The sequence below is a fragment of the Anas platyrhynchos genome, chromosome Z, assembly GCF_047663525.1.
Source record: "Anas platyrhynchos isolate ZD024472 breed Pekin duck chromosome Z, IASCAAS_PekinDuck_T2T, whole genome shotgun sequence".
In the NCBI taxonomy this organism is placed as follows: Eukaryota; Metazoa; Chordata; class Aves; order Anseriformes; family Anatidae; genus Anas; species Anas platyrhynchos.
In genome coordinates this window covers 24,473,516-24,492,815 of record NC_092621.1, presented here as the reverse complement: position 1 = coordinate 24,492,815, position 19,300 = coordinate 24,473,516, and the positions used below count along the sequence as shown (strand labels likewise).

The 19,300-nt window shown below is 38.8% G+C and overlaps 1 protein-coding gene across 2 annotated transcripts in view; it reads left to right on the top strand.

The window, feature by feature from the left end:
* Positions 1 to 797: 797 nt before the first annotated feature.
* TENT2 (terminal nucleotidyltransferase 2) overlaps positions 798 to 19,300 on the top strand; it is a 38,738-nt gene continuing 20,235 nt past the window's right edge. The window contains exons 1-11 of one of the 2 annotated variants that reach the window (XM_038170637.2): positions 798 to 931; positions 1,767 to 1,841; positions 2,548 to 2,739; positions 3,054 to 3,173; positions 5,917 to 6,157; positions 7,087 to 7,201; positions 7,312 to 7,403; positions 8,801 to 8,867; positions 14,614 to 14,683; positions 16,442 to 16,518; positions 18,884 to 19,012. In XM_038170637.2, coding sequence (XP_038026565.1) covers positions 2,573 to 2,739; positions 3,054 to 3,173; positions 5,917 to 6,157; positions 7,087 to 7,201; positions 7,312 to 7,403; positions 8,801 to 8,867; positions 14,614 to 14,683; positions 16,442 to 16,518; positions 18,884 to 19,012 — 1,078 coding nt within the window. In that variant the 5' untranslated portion in view covers positions 798 to 931; positions 1,767 to 1,841; positions 2,548 to 2,572. Of the gene's footprint in view, positions 932 to 1,052; positions 1,132 to 1,766; positions 1,842 to 2,547; positions 2,740 to 3,053; positions 3,174 to 5,916; positions 6,158 to 7,086; positions 7,202 to 7,311; positions 7,404 to 8,800; positions 8,868 to 14,613; positions 14,684 to 16,441; positions 16,519 to 18,883; positions 19,013 to 19,300 lie in introns of those variants that run through there. The other variant, XM_072031039.1, reaches the window with a different exon arrangement.

Here is a 19,300-nt window from a genome sequence, read left to right as displayed (position 1 = left end):
TAGATTAATGCACACGGAAAATATCAAGTTGTGCGGGGCAGCAGAGGGAAAGCATACAATGAAAAACATAGCAACACAGGTTACTTGGGCACATGCTCTTCCAAATTATTGCTTTTATCTATACAAAAAGTGTTGATGTTCAATGCACAGCGCAGAACCTTTAGCCATGACAGCTCCACCCGTGTGAGTAAGGTAAGATCGCAGTGAGCCAGTCCTCAACATGCCCCTTCTTTTTGCAAGGTGGCAGCTTCCACAGTGCCTCCACACGAATGCCTGAGCTCTTTACCTCAGTCAAGAGTTCACTGATAGCAACTGTCCTTCTCCCAGGGAAGGAAACAAACTTTGGTGTGTCTCCTGCCTCATGAACTCCTTTACTCTTCAGTGGATGTGTGTTTTGACTCACTTACACCCCATTATTCCCCCCTGCACATCCACAACCGCTTGGGGCCAGCTCCTTGTTGACCCACCCAAACATTATCACCTCCACACACGCTTGAGCTGCGGATAAGCGCAACCAAAGCCCCTGTGCTACGTTTTAGCCTGACTCGGCGCTGCCCAACAGCGCAGCACCGAGCAGCGACCCCCTCAGCCCTCCGCCGTCGGGGACGCGCCGCGGCCTCCAGCAGCTCCCCTCAGCCCCCACAGCCCCCTCAGCCCCCTCAGCCGCCATCTTCGCGCCCTCCATGCCGGCGCCCGCCATGTCCGCATGCGCCCGGCGGGGAGGGAGGGGGAAGGAGGGCGATGGCGGCCGGTGCCGGTGCCGGCGGGGCGGGCACTTCCTGCGGGCGGCGGCGGATCCGGGTGAAGGGGCAGTCCCCGGCTGGAGCCGCGCTGGTCGCCCGTGGGCCACGCAGCTGCCCAAGAGCTCCCGCCGGGTGCAGGGAACGGGTCTAGGCGATTGTGAAGGACGGAGACGGTCTGAGCTGGTCCGGTGTAAGGCTGCGGAGGGGCTGGTGCCGCCCGGGGGGAGCGGGGGGTCTCGGCCGGGTGAGGGGGGTGGAGGTGTCAGCGGCTGCTCGCCTGTTCCCCTCAGAACCCCGTCGCCTGGGAGCAGTGCCCGTCCGAGGAGGGGTGTCGGAGGCGTGTCGCGAGGGAGCCCGTTTTTGGGGAGCCCTGCGACTTTCTTCTGAGGTAGCTCAGCCCGGGAAGCGGCCGTGAGGCGGCAGCCCGGCGTAGTTTTGGGTTGCGGGTCGGGGAGCTTGTGTTTAATGTTCCCGGCGTGGCTTTTGGCTTGTTTTCAGTTTCGGGGTGTTTACGACCGTGAAGGTTGAAAACCTATTGCTCCCAGAGCTATATGAAACCCTGACTTTTGATGCACAGTTCTGCTGCTGATGCTAATTAATTATAACCACCAACTCCTTACGTGTACCATAGAGAATGGCTTACAAGTGCCCATGGACGACAGGAGGGGTGTCAACAGCCGCCTGTCTGTGCTAGAAATGGGAAGTTTAAGGGACTTGCTTTGGTGAAAGGTCCCTTCAACAAACTAAGAATTTGTCGCTGGAACCCTTACGTTGTACTTCCTTAATACAACTTCCGTGTGTGTTTCGGTTTTGTACTGTGCTGTGGGTTCGGGGCTGCACGCAGGCGTCAGACAGCGCGTAAACATCAGGGAGAAAGAGATTTCCACTGGAGTGGGCTCTCACCACGGGAATCACAGAGTACCCCAGCTGGAAGGGACCCACAAGGATCGTGGAGTCCCAAGCTGCAAGAAGCAAGGCATGTCATCACTGAGTGAATAAACCCCTTCCGTCTTATTTGCACAGGTTCTGTGCTAATGCTGCCTGCAGCTACGGCAGGAGCCGTCTGAAGAGGTCGGAACACAACAGCAGCTCACAGCGGTAGGTGAAAGAAGACATCGAGACAGTGGTAGCAGTGAGCTCTTACTATAGCTATCACTATTTCAGAGTATGACAGAGTGGCTATTAATGTAATTATTAATACAGTTTATTACATGTGTGCATATAGTTTAAATATAATATATATACACATGTACATACAGATTGATAATTGAGAGAACTTAAGAAGTGTTACGTTACTCTAAACTTAAACTACTCTGTAGCACTTTTTCCATATGTGCTATTACAGCATTGGTTTGATAAAAGGTTTTGGTACAATAATTACAGAATCACTGCCGTTACTCTTACAACTTCTGAATGTTCCATTTAAAACTTCTTAAAACTTCTTCCTCTTATGTTTGAGTTTGCACTAACTGGGTAAAACGTTTTATGCAAGGTGTTAAGGTTAATCATGAGCAACTGTGTTTGCCAGTGAGACACCTTGTTTATTTGCAGGGTTCTTATATAACAGAAACCTAAAAGAGAAAACAATTGAAGAAACTTCAACTGCCAACTGAAGTGTGAAACTTAGAGAATATAGTATTTTTGCATCTTGTCCTGAAAGGAGATAAAACTAGCCCAGAATTACAATCCTTTTAAGCGGTACATAAAGATATATCCTAAACAGTTCCAAATTTTAAACCCAAGAGGTTAAAAAGTAACTAGTAGTTATTTGTTGCCTAATTTTGTTTGTTTGTTTTGAATGCAGGTAAAAAGATACATGTTCACTTCATATGAAAAGGAGCATGTTCCGAAATTCCTCCAGCTTGGGTTGTCCACCCTTCCCACCAAAACATCAACAACAGAATATTTTTTTCAACAAGATTCCTATAAATATGCCATCTACTCTTCTCTCTAACCAGCAAATTACTGAAGCTCAGGTCAACATTCAGAATGCTGTGTAAGTACAGTAAGATTTGATATAAGGGAGTGAGTTGAAATATACAGCTACTGTGTTCTAAAAGAATTTCTGCTAATGGAGGGTGTTTTTCAGTGTTTTTAACATTAAACTGTGTTGGGTAGAAAGTAGAAGGGTGTCATGTGCAGAGCTGTGTCGTTTATGTTACTGACTTGCAAGTTTTAATGCACTCCTGTGTTGTGTACTGCACAACATACGTCATTGCAATAGTGAGAGTTGATAATGCACAAAAATATGACCAACTTGTAACAAGCTTTTTAGTAGCTGCTACATGAATTAACTGTTACGAACTATAGTCTTTCCAGGGCTCTGTTGAATGCAAACCTTGCAACTGCTGTTACATCACCGACATTGACTTATGGAAATGGCAGTCCAGCACATACATCTTCTGCTCCTGTGTCATTCCGAGGAAGAAAGTAAGATGGGGGGGGAGTAGGTGTGGGTGCGTGTGATTAGTTATGGTTGTACTGTACGTATGAGGACGCTTGTCTAATACCATTTTTTTTATGCGAGATGAATTTTGTTAGAAGTTTCAAGAATAGTGAATAAAACTTTTTGATGAAGCAGGCCATGTCACGGCTCTTAAATAATTCTTGTATCTGCTTTTGAGAAATTTTAGTCTTCGTAAGGGACTTAGTTTGTGTAGTTTTTCTTTTCAGCAGTTGTGGCCTTACAGGACTGCGACTTGGGTGTTTTATTTTAGTACTAAAACAGATCATAGCCTGTGTATGCTTGACTATAGGAGGGTTTGTGTCAATAAATGAGTGTTCCCTTCCTGTTAATTTGTCAAGTTAAAACTCTTCAGCATTCTGGGGAATGATGACATGGTAGATATTTCTTCTGTTTTTGCTTAATTATGTAATGTTTTATTTTTCAAATAGAAAGTGCTGAATTCAAGCATATATATATATATTTTTTAAGAGAAATTTTATGGAAACAAAATGGCTACTTTTCAACCAAATAAGAGAGAGACTTAGTTCATTTATATATATGTGTATTTACAGATAGATAAATACAGATATGGTCAGGGCAGAGAATGTATTGAGAGCAGCTCTGAGGAGAAGGACTTCGGTGTGCTGGTTGAAGAGAAGCTTGACATGAGCTGGCAATGTGAGCTTGCAGCCCAGAAAGCCAACCAAGTCCTGGGCTGCATCAAAAGCAGCATGGCCAGCAGGGTGAGGGAGGTGATTCTGCCTGTCTGCTCTGCTCTTGTGAGGCCCCACCTGGAGCTCTGCATTCAGCTCGGGGACCCCCAGAACAAGAAGGACATGAAGAGAGTCCCGAGGAGGGACACAGGGTTGGTCAAGTCTCATATGAAGACAGGCCGAGGGAGTTGGGGTTCTTCAGCCTGGAGAAGAGAAGGCTCCGGGAAGACCTTACAGTGGCATTCAGTACCTAAAGGGGGTCTTACAGGAAAGCTGGGGAGGGACTTTTTTGTCAGGGAGTGCAGGGATAGGACAAGGAAGAATGGCTTTAGGCTGGATGGGGCCCTGAGCAACCTGATATAGTGGGAGGTGTCTCTGCCCATGGCAGGGGGGTTGGAATTGTATGGTCTTTAAGAGTCCTTCTAACCCAAACCATTCTGTGATTCTGTGATGTGAATTTACATAACTTAGTTACTTCAGCTGCAACAGGAAGAGGGATTTCAGATAAGAGTGTGTGTTTTTATTTTTGCTTAACGTTTTAGAAAAAATTGCTTTATGACTTTAGAAACAATAGTTGACACGTATTTGCACAATTTTTAATTCTGTGAACAAGCTATTTTCAGATGAAACTTTATCTATCTTTGTAACTATTTCTTATATGCTGTTTCTCTACCATATTTAACATATTTAAGAACAATTAAGTAAAATTGAAAACACGGAGTTAAATTACAATTGAGTATATAGGCATCTCACAAACTAAAGAATTTCCTGGTGCATGTGTGATTTTTTTTTTCTTGACCGGCCTGGCTTATGGAAAGCTATGCTATGTTAAGAGCTTTGCAATCCACTAGTTAATCCGTAGATCATGAGTCAACTCCTCTTAAGGTATTTTTTGCTGAAGATCAGTCATGTAAGTTCTGTTCAGTTAAAATAAACTGAAACAATTTTGTGTTTTGATTTAGCATTATGCTGTGAGTTCCTTTCAGACCAAGTGTAGGTAATGTTAGCAAAACTTCTCTCAGACTTGTAGTTCTATAAGTAACTAATTCATTGATACATATGAACATTGGATTTCACTTTTTTAAAATTTGTGAACAACCTCGTACTAGTAAGCTTATATGCAGTACTTGACATATAAACACAACATGAATATTCTCTCATTCACTTTATTATGGATAGACCACAGTATTCAACCATTGATCAGCTCTCGTTATAACTTTTCCTTAATGAAGGTTTTGGTTTCCTAAGGGCTTTCTGTAATAAGATTGCTGCGTGTCTTACAAGGTGCATGAATTCCTATCACAAATGAGTTAATGAAGAAACACAAGTTTGTGTTTCAAAATGAGACATTACGGCATGTGTGACTTAGTAGAATTGTTAGGTCAAAAGAATAGTGGTCTTATTTTGCCTGGATTACACATTCTCCTGCCTATATACAGGAACTATTTGTCTATTTAAGCCTAAATAGACAAATGCTACGTTTTGAGTGACTATTCTGATACCTTTCTTTTTCTCACCTCTCCCCTACTGAACTTACTATATTCATCAGGAGGTATTCAGAATTCACAAAACTTCTCACTACACTTCTGTTGATTTCAGTTTAAAGAAAAGTACATTTAAATTGTCTGTATATGTCTTTTTTTATATAAAAAAGTAGTTGGTCACAAAAATAGTATGACTAGCACTGATCTTTCTTAGCTGTCCTGATTAACTGAATTTGCTATTTAATTTCAAAGTATAAATATAAATACTTTTGCAGTGGTAGTTGTGTCAGTTCACTTCAGTTGTAGCTGCACTTTTGCAGTTGTGTGTTCTCTCTTCCTGTTTCAGATTTATTTCACCTAATATCTAGGATGGGCATGCTTTTTGTTCTGTAGAATAACACTTGATTTTAGTGAAATAGTTGCATCATTTAACCATTAGTATTTGTACTTTGCACTAACTACTCTTTAGTCGTAGGCTGGAGCTGGCAAGATAGAGGAATTACTGTCTCTTTTATCTTTTTTTTCTTCAGGAGACTAAGTGATCAAACTGTTCTGTATACTACCAAACGACAGCGGTTTGATTCACTTCATTGTGAAACAACTGTAGTTAACCAAGTAGTGCCTTTACCAGAAGAACCTACATGCTCCTTTCCAAGCTCAATTCCATCTCCACTGTTTACACCTTACCTACCAGATGTAACTGCATGTGTCCCTCCATTGCAAGATTCTTCATCTGTTACAGAAATCACACTTCCTGTGGCCAAAGATAAGGTAATCTCTTTCTATGCCTGTGTTTGACATCTATCTTCCCTGTAGGTGGGGTCTGATATTGCTGAGGGAGGCCATTCACATTTCATCAGGGTTCTTTGGTGGTGTCTTGTGGTCTCTACTGCTGAGCTGCTATTAGAAGGAGTATCAAAAATGTAGCTGCCACTAGGCAGCTAAGTCCTAGGCATTTGAAGCATTTCTGGGGGTAGGCATGTTGTTTGCCTGTGCTGTTTGATTTTCATGTTGATCTAAGGAAATCTATATCTGCTCCAGAAAAAGTAGAAATTGGAGGGATGGTGCATTTATCAAGGACTTCGGGGCAAGGAGAATCCTGATTAAAATAATCAAGCAATGGGAGATGAGCTCTTTTTTTGTGAAGAAAACAAAAAGCTTGTGGCTAATCAGTCTTAATATTTTATCTGCCCAACATGACAAAAGATTTTAGTATGTACGTCTGATCATAGTATATGCCAGTGGTGCTGTTAAAGAGAATCAGTAAATGTCTGTCTAATCACTTCTTTAATGGTTTACGTTGGGTAAAAAAAAAAATGAAGAAAACATGTCAGTTTTAGTGTTTACTGTTGTCCCAGTTACTGGTAGGAAAGCAGTTGACATTATAGTCAACAGAACATATTTCCAGTCTTTTACTATTTATTTGCAGAAAAGGTTGCAGATACTGATGGGACAACAATTATTTCTTGTGGGTAGACATTTTAAAACAGATGGAACAAATTTAAATGTAAAAAATTCACAGAAATTTGTTCTGGGGAAGTGCTCAGGATGAATTCAAGAAAACTAAAACTCCACACTACAGAACAGATAACGTGAAACAATGCCGGGGTTTTTATTCAAATTCAGTTTTCTGTTTCTTATAATGGCAAGAGTAAAGAATGTTCACTTCCTTTATCTTTACTTTTTGAATGTGTGCCAAGTTAAGTCAACAGGTTTTGGAGTTGTTTCAAGTATGTCAGCAACAGACCTGTGATTTGAACAAAAAAGAGCTCTGCAGAATAGGAATCCAGAGGGAGATCCAGCGAATTTTTCCACGTATGTTTTGATTACTTATTACTTGTCTCAACACTGTTGATATTCACAGTTCTTTCCTCTAAACTTTGACATGTCACATCAGGTTTTAATCTGTGGTTCTCTTGTTACAGAGAGCAGACTCTTTTTGGTTGGGTCATCACTGAATGGATTTGGAACTCGTAGCAGTGATGGTGACTTATGCTTGGTGGTTAAAGATGAACCAGTAAGTAATTCTACTCTGCTCTTGTAAGACCCCACCTGGAGTGCTGCATTCAGTTTTAGGGCTCCCAGCATAACAAGGACATGGGGCCACAGAGGAGGGCCACTATACTGATAATAGGGACTGGAGCTCCTCTCCTATGAGGACAGGCTGAGGGAGTTGAGGCTGTTCAGTTTGGAGAAGAGAAGGCTCTGGGGAGACCTTACAGTGGCCTTCCTGTGCCTAAAGGGGGCCTGCAGGAAAGCTGGGGAGGTACTACTCTTGGAGTGCAGGGATAAGACAACGGAAAATGGCTTTAAACTAAAAGAGGGTAGGTTTAGATTAGATATAAGGAAGAAATTCTTTACTCAGAGGGTGGTGAGGCCCTGGCACAGGTGCCCCAGAGAAGCTGTGGATGCCCCATCCCTGGAGGTGCTCAAGGCCAGGCTGGATGGGGCTTTGGGCGACCTGGTCTGGTGGGAGGTGTCCCTGCCCATGGCAAGGGGTTGGAACTGGGTGATCTGTAAGGTCTCTTCAAATCCAAAGCATTCTATGATTCTAATTCTAATATATTTATAACTGGAACAAAGACTTCTTGTTAGGTGTACTCTCAAATAACTTAACCACTTCATATTCAATAACTTTTTAAAATGTATGTGCTTTTATAAAGGAAGCTTCTAAAATGAGGACAAACAATCAAGTTCTTCTGATTTAATAACATATTTTTGCGCTGGTGATAGCTATGGATTATGGCTCCCATAACATTGCAGTTAGTAAGTTAACCCTATAAACCCTTTTACGCAAAAGAACATTCCAAAAATAAGCATTGTCTTGTCATTTCACAAATGGACAAAGCATAAGAAAACACAAGGAGGTTGCCAAGATCATGAAGAAAGTTGTTTAAAGAACTCTAACTCATTTTAGATGCAGGAACAACTTTATTTTATTATTTAGACTCTTAGACACTGATTTTAGTGAGCAGGAGTAAGAAGAAATTTGATCTGCAAAATATTTTAAGTATCTTTGTAAGAGAATTTTTGAGAGAATTGATGGAATTGAGAGTATTGATGGAACAAAAAAAACTTAGAACATGATTTTAAAGTAATTGGAACATCAAATAGGAGGCAGGAAAGGAATTACTACATTTTTGTATAAGTAGGGCTAGTTCTCTGTCAAGTTCTATAGTTTGTGGATGTCTGATAGTTACTTTGCATTTTAGATATGAATTGTTCTGTCTGGCTTTTTCCACACTAAATGTCTATGTAGACTGAGGAATGTGTTGGTGTGCATGTTTGTGTCTTACTTTGAGAACTGGTAGTTGTTTTAATTTGAAAAGTAAAGTCGTGCTTATTGTATAAGAATAAGGAACATTTAAATGAGAGATAGCAGTGTCTTTCTTTAACTTTAGTATTATATTTCAGGTAAATCAGAAGACAGAAGCAAGGCATGTGCTCAGCTTAGTCCAAAAACTCTTCAGTACTAAACTTTGTAAGTTCCAAGCTACAATGAGGTGGTAAGACTCTAGGCAATTTTGGAAGAAGTTTTGATGCACAGTTAGAATTACTTGATGTACTTGCCTGTTGTCTACCATCTTATCACAATATTGTTTGGAGCAAAGTTTAAAATACTTAGTAAATCATTACTTGTATGATGGTACTGATAGAAAAACCTAAGCATTACCCTCCAAACTAGTAGACTTCAAGTACGGGTAGGATCTCAAATAATTTTTGAGTCATGGTCCACAATTGAAGGAGGTGGAGGCAGGATGAGTGGATTTGTTTTGGGGAAGTGCCTGTTAGTGAATTAATACTATTCTTTTAGAATTAGTGCCTTCCTGTGGACAGTACTGTTAAGAATTTGTAAAGAAAGATACCACTTGCGGTAGGCTGTGTAAAACTCTATTTTGAGCCTTGATCCAGTGAAACAGTTAACTTTTGTACCTAGTGAAGAGAATTTAAATGTTGTCAGTACTAGCACAATCATTAGAAACAGGTCAATTCATTGTTCTTATAAGTTGTGGTTTAAACTGCCTTCAGATGAAGAATTCTCAGGGGGTAGCTCTTGACTTAAAAATGAAAGCCTCCTACTTCAAAGAGGATTTTGTCCAGTTCTTTGAATTATAAAAGATCCTGTCACTTTATTATTATCAATGGCTGTGTCCCCCTAGTTCTTAGGTTTGTGATGCATTCTTTGATGCCGTTCCATATACTGCTCTTCTGAACAGTCTGCAATGGCAAGAGGAACAAACCATAAATTTCTCTGCAGACTTCAACATTTCTTTACCGGCAGGTGTGCATGCCCACATGTCAACATCTCTCTTGAGAAGAGACTGATCACATCTGTCTCAGTAAAAGCATCTGATATTTAATGACTTTTTGCTGTTGTATATCGATCTTTTTCTGTAACCAGTCTAGAACTTAATCTGGTATGCTTAAGATACAAGTAATTTCCAGTGCTGAGAAACACAGTGATAAAATAGCGGTGGTTTTGGAGACCGGGAAGAGCACATCTAAATAAACTATCACTTAAAAAAAATAAATATAGTGCTCAGTGTGAGAGTTTTAGGCATTCAAGTCTGTTTGCCAGGGAGTACCAGTAACAGAAAGGCATCTCTGTCATGGGGGAGCAATCCCTGAAGTGTTTTTTTTTCTGCCATTACGCATTTTGGCTGTTTTCCTAATTCCCTGTTGCCTTGTGAGTACCTTCAGTGAACTTCATTTAATCCAACTCTTCAATGGGAGGTTAGGCAAGACAAAACACTTCTGATATTCTTTTTCCTTCTGATTTTGTCAGTTGTGATATGTAGATCTCTTAGATCATCTCCTCATAACTTTAACATCATTATGGGCAGGAGTTCCTGTATCTAGCCATCTATCCTTGTGTTTCTTTATGAGTGTTCTCTGCATAGAGCTGATAGTTTAAAGTCATTTAAAAGATTTACCTGATTTGAAATGAAAATGTTTTTCAATATGCATCTTTCCATTTGGATTTAATTCATTTACAAACTTCTCAACTATGCTGAGGTTTACTGCTTCTGAAACAAAGAGGTTTGCCAGTTATTTTAATGAGACAAAATATAATTGCTGTCATCTACAATTGCAAAATAGTTTATGGGGTTTGGGAAAGATTTTTTTTTTTCCCCCGAGGCTAGACTTCAGAAGCTAATGGATTCATATGCTTTTTCTTTACCTCTGGGGAGGCAATATTAGCAGTATGCTTCAGTGTTGTCCTGTTAGCACTCCTACGGGTTTGTAGTGTCAAGCTTGATGTGCTTAGAAATGTCTGTCCATCGTCAGCTCCAGACTGGCTAAGGTTTTGTTTGTTTTAATAGGACTGATTTTTTTTAAAGTAATTTCTTACCTTTACTGTCTTCAGAAATCAAGTTCCACTTAACCACTAAAGGTGGGGTCTACATCTACTTATATTTAAAGAAAAAGCATACAGAAATTGTAATACTTCTGAACCAGTGCTTCAACTTCAGCCAGAATTCTAGATTTGCAGCCTTCAAAGGGATAGCATGAGTACATATATGCCAGTACTGTGTAAAAGCAAATGTAAGATCCGTCTGTACGAAACTTCTTTAAGAACTGCAGTTTCATTTGAACAATGCCCTGTCTTTTACTGCATGTGCTGTTTAACAACAAGGAAGGTATGAAGTTTCTTCTGATCATTATTGTTAAGTTGTGTGCTGTCTAGCTAATACTTCTGATGCTGCCTTATCTTAATGTAATCCTTCTTTGACCACAGTAGTTAAGTAGTTCTTTCTCGTTTTGGTGGAGGAAAGACTTCATCATGCTTTCAACTGCGTGAGCTGCCATTAAACTTACTGCCTGCTAACCAATAAGGAGCAGAAAAAAATCATAGGCCAAACATGAAAGCTAACTAAATATGCCAGGTTTTAAGAGAAATTAAGGGGTGGGGAAATGTTGCTTAAAACTAAGGTTTTGATCTGGTTTTATAAGGAGTTAAAGGGATGAAAGAATATATTTTTTTGTAAGGCAATATTTGTGAAATGGATAATGTTCTAAGCTTTTTTTTTTTTTTTAAAGCCTTTTCCTAGACCATTATAGTTTAGAAACGTGGAAGAAGTTTTTCTAGCTGTGCTTCTCCTAACTTCCTTCTTTCATCCTGTGCTATGATGCTCCTGTACGTTCCAAAATGAAGGCAATAAAAATGTGATTTTTCTACTTCACTGTAATTCCATTACTGATTGATAATTAGGAAATAGTCTGAGTGTTGATTAGATCTATCTCTTTTTCAACTTCTTACGTCTCTTTTAGTTGAACCATTTTCAGAACTTTGTGTCATCTTTTTTTATCTTTTATATAGTTAACTGTGATTTTTTCAATCAGTGTTTCAGTCAAGTGGTTTGGGAATCAGATTGAAAATTTATCTAAACTCCAGTTTATTTGAATTTGAGCTTGCAAAAGGTAACAAGTGTAAGCAAGGATCTCAAGGCCATCGTATTTCAAATCTTAAGAGCAATAGTTCATGTTTTCACTCTGCATTTGGAATATGGACTAGAATCACGACCTGTTCTTTTTTGAACACTCAAGGTGCAGAGTAAAGCAAGAGAATGCTTCTGATACTTACTAATACTTTATGACATTTTGGTCTCAGAGTTAGATATTGTGTTTCTACTAGAGCACAGAAATATAAGGAAAGCAGCAATTTATCTTTAATTCCAAAGAGTAGTGGAGTACATGGCATATGATAGATTTGTAATTTGTAGATATATTTGTTCAGATGCCTGCATATATCTGTTTTTGTAATACTGGCTAACATCCCCAGGACTGCATGTAAAAACCACTCTCTTAGGAATGTGAAAAGTGAAATTGGGGTGACAGCAGTTACAATGTATTGAAGGGAGTACAATCTGAACCACCACAAGTTGGCTACTCTCTTTAGCTTTATCCAGTCCAGACAGGATTCATTTTAACAGCAATTTACCAATACTGGGTTGACTGGTATCTATACCTAAATAAATAATAAAGAGCCCACTTTCTCTAAGCTTTACAAAAAGGTGCAGTAGTGTTGAGAGTATCAGAGTGGAATCCACATAGCTGTTTTCTAGTGAGGAACATAGCAACTAGGAGAATTGAGAAAACTTTAACTCATATCAATTACCTTGAAGGATTTTACACATAGGTGAGAATATGACATTTTTAGTGATGGAATAGACATAAGTCTTTGTTTTCCAACTCTTACATGGAAAGAAGAACGTTCTGTTTAAAAAATAAAGGACCCTTCATTCTCTGTCCATTCCCCCTATATTTCAAAATTGTCCATTCTGTCTGTCCATACCAGGGAAGAAGCAATCTACTGTTTATGTACAGTAGGGATTCTGTTACCAGTGTCATCAGAGCCAGGCACTGAGGGCACTGAGGGCACCTTTTGTCATTATTTGCTCTGTTTCACCCTTGGGAAACAGATTGGACTGGCTTTTTATTTTTCTTAGCCAACTGATTTGACATGAGTACCTGTCAAGTGTTGGGAGGCACTTGCAGACAAGGATGTGTTTTGAAGTGGATTGCCACTAGAACGAATCCAGTTAATATCTGAAGGGTTCTTGAGAACGATTATAGTGAGTTAAGTTAAATAGCTGTGATATGTATGTAGATGCTCACAGTTGTCTCCCATAGGCTGTGTGTTGGGCATCTTTATCTTAAATTTGGTAATGAAAGGAAAGAAGACAGAGCTCTATAGCTTTGCATTAAAAGTGTTCTGGGATGTTATAGGAGAGATGTTTGGACGTCTTCAGGTACAGCTGGAAATAGGGGACATTTGTTTAAGTTGTACTGCATGGTACATTCAGTGAACATAGATCAGAGTTCCTCTCAAATACCAGCTGTATGTCCTCCTATAAAATTACTGAGTCAGTAAGATGCGTTCTTTTTTGTTTGTTTTGGTGTCTCCTTGTGTGTTGCTTAGGATCATACAAGGCATTTGAATCCCAAGTAAAGAATTACTTCAGGTCAATTTTTCCAAATATGTATGCATATATACATAAAACACTCTCAGAAAGCTCCCCCACAAAAAAAAGTAAAACTTGTTATAATTGAATATTACACAGTAGTGTTTCAACAAACCTGAACGTATCATCTAAAGTTAGCTATGGTCAAATGCAAATGGACCTAGAATTTGCAGTGTAAGAAGTTACTAAAACGTGCTTTTTGCCTAAGTTTGTGCCATTTGAACTAAAGATTTTCTTTTTCTTTTCCATTGTCATCTTTGGCCATTTCTTACTTGAGATTATGGATAACTGTAGTATATGGGTAACTGTAAGTATAGTCTGAGATACTGTGGAGAACTGGTAAATCACAGATAATATGACTGATGCAACAGTTTCAAGTAGTGAAGTGCAAAGATGCATTTGGTGGCACTGGTTGGATCTGGCAGAGCTTAGTAGGCTTTGGTAGTTTGGCATTGAGCGTGTGTTTTGATACTGTGAGTATAATCATGAGGTGCAGTCCTGGGACCATGAATTTATTGCATGTCCTATTTCTATTAACATGAAAGGTAAATAAAGCTTATCACATCTTTGGAAACCAATGTCTTGGCTGCAAATCCAATTCCTTGTGTTCAGGATTAATTTGATAGGAAAAGTTTTTTCTTGTTACGTACTCTATTAGCCAAAGAAACAGATTAAGTGAAGTTTTAAGCATAAATAGTGCATCGTGAAGGTACTTATGTTACATAACATTGTTACATACAGTTAGTATTTTTGATTAGTAAGATGCATAATTTCAACAGTAAGCAAATTATATGCAATTAAAAATGTGCAGCTGATAATGTGCCTCTTGCTGTATGTGACATAATGCAGGCATCTGGCCACCTTGGATAGGTATGCTCTTGCTCCCTTCTCTGTGATCTCTTAATTATTCTATTGTAAAAATTATAATAAAAAAAATTCTATTATGACTAAAGTACTTCTCGTCAAAGGCATAGTAGAACTGCATTCCATATGTTCAAATTTATTGAATATACTTCCTGAAGATAAAATTTCCACAAATCTTTTTCTCTGATGTTTAGTGCTTTTTTACACTCTTTCCTAGATAACACTGTCGCTGCAGTTGCTAAAGGTTACTTACTTTAGTGCAGCTCTTTGGAGAATATTTTTGTTAAATTTAATAAGCTGCTATTTGCCATAGATCATCAGTTTCATTTCACGTAGAATCTTTTTTTAATATAAGTATCTTGAATGAAACTTAATTTGTTTTTTTCTCCCTTTCAGCATGCTACATTGAACGACCTCAGCTAATTCGAGCAAAAGTGCCAATAGTGAAATTCAGGGATAAAGTCAGGCAAGTACTCTGCTCCACACAATTTCTTGGACACTGACACATGAAAGTACTCTATTTATGTGCTCTCTATATGAGTAATTCCACCGAAGTCTTTGTTTTTTTGTGTGATGTATTTTAGTTGAATTGCAAATTTATACAGCTAGTATAAAGCTAGTGCAGGGACAGTCAGAGTACTTACTTGATGGCCTGAAGCACCTAATGTAGTTTCTGTGATGTGAATTAATAGTAGGATATCATTTATTTCTATTTTATTGATAGAGCCCTGGAAGGAAGAGGGGCCCAACAAAATTAGTTAGTATTCAAGGATCATCTTTTCCAAGCTCAACAGCAGTGCATTTCAACAAAGAAGAAGTCATGAAAAAGTGCCAAGAGGCCTTGTAGATGAACGAGGAACTCCTAGCAGAACTCAGACACAAAAGTACAGAGAAGGTGGAAGTAAGGATAGATGACCTGGGAGGGATACAGAGACTTTGCCTGAGTATCCAGGGATTAAGCTGTTAAAGCTAGAACACAAATGGAATTTAAAGAAGTTGTTGCGTTTTACATCCATTGCATGATTAAGTACATCCTTGTCAAAATAAAGACTAGGGAAAATGTGAGCTCAGTGCTCACATTGATCACTGCGATGGGGGACCTGGTTACACAGGATAGTGAAAGGGCTAAGGTACTGAACGCCTTCTTTGCCTCTGTCTTTGCTAGCAGCTTTCAGGTTTCTTAGGTCCCGGAGGCCAAGGTGAAAGACTGGAGCAATGAAGATATGTATTATTTGGTGAAAGGTCATGGAATACTTTGATTAGGTCAGGGAATATTTGAGCAAACTAAACATTTGCAAGTCCATATGCACTGATAGCATGCTCTTATAGTAGTAGTTCAAGAAAATCCAAAGGAATGTTCAGACAGACAAAGGCTATGTGAATGAGGCCTGGATATGTAAAATGGAAACATCGATATCTACTGCTTTGTCAATAGTAGGCTCTTCTCTTTGCAAGTTAAAATGTTGTAGCAGCTTAGTAACTATGAATTTAATATAGCGTCTTGAGTACTGAGAGTAATTAGTATCTATAAGCAATTAAAATTTCATTTTTGAACTGATAAAATAGGTAATGTTTGCCTTATTTTTTGCTGTTAACAATATGGAACTTATTAAAAAATACATGCTCTGAAACAGTTAAAATTCATAAGTGGCTTCCCCTTCCTCCCAGCCCAAAGCATGCCCCATTGTCTAATAAGAGTCTTCATTTCAAAGTGTCTGCTGATTGTCTCTGGCCATCATAGCAAAAAAGAGATTCTTACATTTTGACCTCTTCTAGTTTTGTATCCTTTTCAATTCACTGTGATGGTTTGCTGAATGAATACTTCAGAGAATTCTTCCTGATACCAGATGTTGTCTGTAGTAAATCATGTGTTGTAATTCTATTTGAGAGATTTGTTAAAATTCCAACTATTAGTTAATACATTAAGTTGTACTATGGTCTACGTTTCTGTCTACATTTATTCATCATATAAAAATTACTGCTGCATTTTAATAATAATGGAATTCAAGTCTACAAATAATTACTGCAGACAGAGCAGATAATATTAACTGCTTGCAGACAAGTACTACTTGTGGAAGCTTTTAAAACGTTATTATCTTTAAGTTGTGTTTCTCCACCTCTGTCACTTGGTAGGTAAAGGGCAATAGTAACAGGTAATAGTAGGTGATAAATACTTTGGAACTGAATACCGTCACACTTGATTCTTTTTTCTTGTTCCCGATAGCGGTGTGGAGTTTGACTTGAATGTAAACAATATTGTGGGAATAAGAAATACATTCCTTCTGAGAACCTATGCATACAGTAAGTGTCTAATTTATTTTCTTATTTCTATAAACTTTTTATACTTTTTTAAATTAGTGTTTTGGTATTGATAAACTGCTAAAATTCAGTCAAATATATTAAGGTACTATATTAAATTACCATGTTAGCTATATTAGGTTTCATCTAACTTCTTGTTGTTCACTCTAAATATATGGATTAAACTGATATATCAGCTATGTATATTTTTCATTGAATAGTATAATATTCACAAGATAACAAAGATTCTTCATATTAAGGTCCACATATCTGTTATGAGGGCTGCTTCAGTTTTCTATAGATGAGGGAGAGGAAGAGGAAAAGGATCAAATACATGTACATCATTGTATTCTTCCCTTTTGTTTCCTTGACAGCCACTAGTAGGTGTGTGTGGTTGTATGCTCTTACAGAGTCTTTCCTTGGAAAAATCAAAAATACAGCTTAAGTTTTTATACTTACCCCCAAAACAGTACTCAGTTGTGTCTCCTCAGGAGGTAGGTTTTCAGGAAAAGATTATGAAATGGGTTTCTAAAGGAGCAGTATTAAGAACTTAGCTATGTTTTTCTTACTTGGCATCACAGTTTTATTTGGCAGATAAATGCATAAGGAGCAAACTTCAGTCTAATTCTTCTAGGTCATGTGCATTTCTTTTACCAGCACATTCAGTTTTCACATACAGGAACTCTTTCCTCTTTAGGGTAGGATGCTGTCAGCTATCAGTACATTTACTAGTTAATTTAAGTAAGATTTCAAACAGAGACATTTCAGTATCCCATATTCACTTTACTGTGAGGGTCTGCAACTTGTCCTGCATAAGTTATTTGACTATAATTTCCTCATATATCCAGGAAGGCATATGCCTAGGAAGGGATTTCTACCCATTCTATGGGTAGGAAAACAACATTTGCCATTCATGATTATAGATTAAAGGTTATGTCAACAACTCAAAGGCTGGTGTTTCTAGCTTCTGCCATGGATTTTTCTTTTTCCTCTCAGCAAATCACTGGAGGGCACAAGAGAATCCAGGTGTTTCTTTTTCTACCTAACCTCTAGAAGAAGATCCCTGCTCAGTCAAGCTGGCCTTCTGCCCCACCTGCTTGACTCCAGACATTTTTAAATTGCCTGCTCTGGTACTCTTAAGCAATGACGCATAAAAAGCAGCCAGCACTGTGCTCTCCCCATACCCAGGGCTGAGGTTTTGCTGATGGTTTTCCTGCTATCACCAAGCATTTTAAACTGCTTCATGGTCATTGTGGCCAAGATGACTGCCAATTGCCACTTCACCCATGATATCCTCTTATGTTCACAAGCCACAAATCTAGGAAGGCGCCTTTCCTATTCCTTGCCTGTATCAAGAAGTTATCATCAAGGTGTTTTAGGAATCTCCAGGGCCTCTTGGTATCAACTATGTGATATTCAGAGTTGATGTCTGGCAAATTGAAGTCACTCATATGGACAAGTACATCTGATCTAGAGACATCCCTTAATTCCTCATAGAGTAATTCATTGGTGTTGTTATTCTGGCTGGTCTATAGTAGACTCCCAGAATAAATCTGGTTTATTTGCTTTTCTGTTCTTTGCTACCCAGAGGCTCTCAGACATGTCATCACCAATTCCAAGCTCCATTCATCTCAGGCTCTCCGTTACAGACAGTGGCTGCCCTGCCTGGCCTTCCTGAAGAGCCTAGGACTGTCTATGACAGCACAGCAGTCACAGGACTCTTCCCACCAAGTCTTACATATGCTAATGATGTTGTAGCTCTGGAAGTGAGCCAAGGCTTCTAGCTTCTCTTGCTTGTTTCTCATGCTGCATGAATTGGTGTAAGGGGGGGGAATAAAAGCTACTTAGGCCAAGGCAATTTAAAATTAATGTTTGGATGCAGTGATTAAGTGATTACCACTTTCATGGCCTCCAAGGAAAACTTAAAAAATGAGCTCTGTCTCCTCCAGTCAAAATTCATTTCCCTGCCTTCATAGTTTATAATCTAAATTAAAAAAAAAAAAAAAAAAAAGCTTTGGTCTTTCCTGGCATCAAATTAATTCAGAGAATTTGTGCAACGAACTGAGGACAACCTGGAAGCAGAATGTGACACTGCTACATTGACAGATGTGCCTAGTTTTGGCAATTACAAGGGTTATGCTGGGTATCTATGGATCTGAATACTTGAACGTCTGTTTTTCAAGTACAAATGTTTTTTGTGACTTCTATGCAATAGATAGTAGCTGTAGAATAATTAAGTAAATCCTGTAAAAGTTTGCAAAAAGTAACCTTAGAATACAAGAAGAGTATCATGTTGATGAAGGAACAAAAACTGATTAATTTCTGTCTAAACATGCCCTTTTTTGAGAAGTATTTATTTTATTTACAGTTGAGAAAAGAGTTCGTCCATTAGTACTGGTTGTTAAGAAGTGGGCAAGTTTTCATGACATAAATGATGCCAGTCGTGGTACTTTAAGCAGCTACAGTCTGGTGTTGATGGTTTTGCACTATTTACAGAGTAAGTATGTTTTTGCATGTTAACACTGTCCTTTTTTGAGTTTACATTTGAATAGTTTTCTTCTTTAATAAAATGAAACACTGCTAGAAATGATCTTCCACACAAAAAAAAAAAATCTGAAAGCTATGTGTTTTTTACTCATTTCCTTAGTGACGCTTTTTTATATAAAAAGTGGACCTCTTCCTAGGAGGCAATTACCAGCTTCCAAAGAAAAAAGAAAAAGTCGATGTACTTGCAGAACACTGTGTAACTATAAAATAAACTCAAGCTCCAGCTAACAAAAAATGT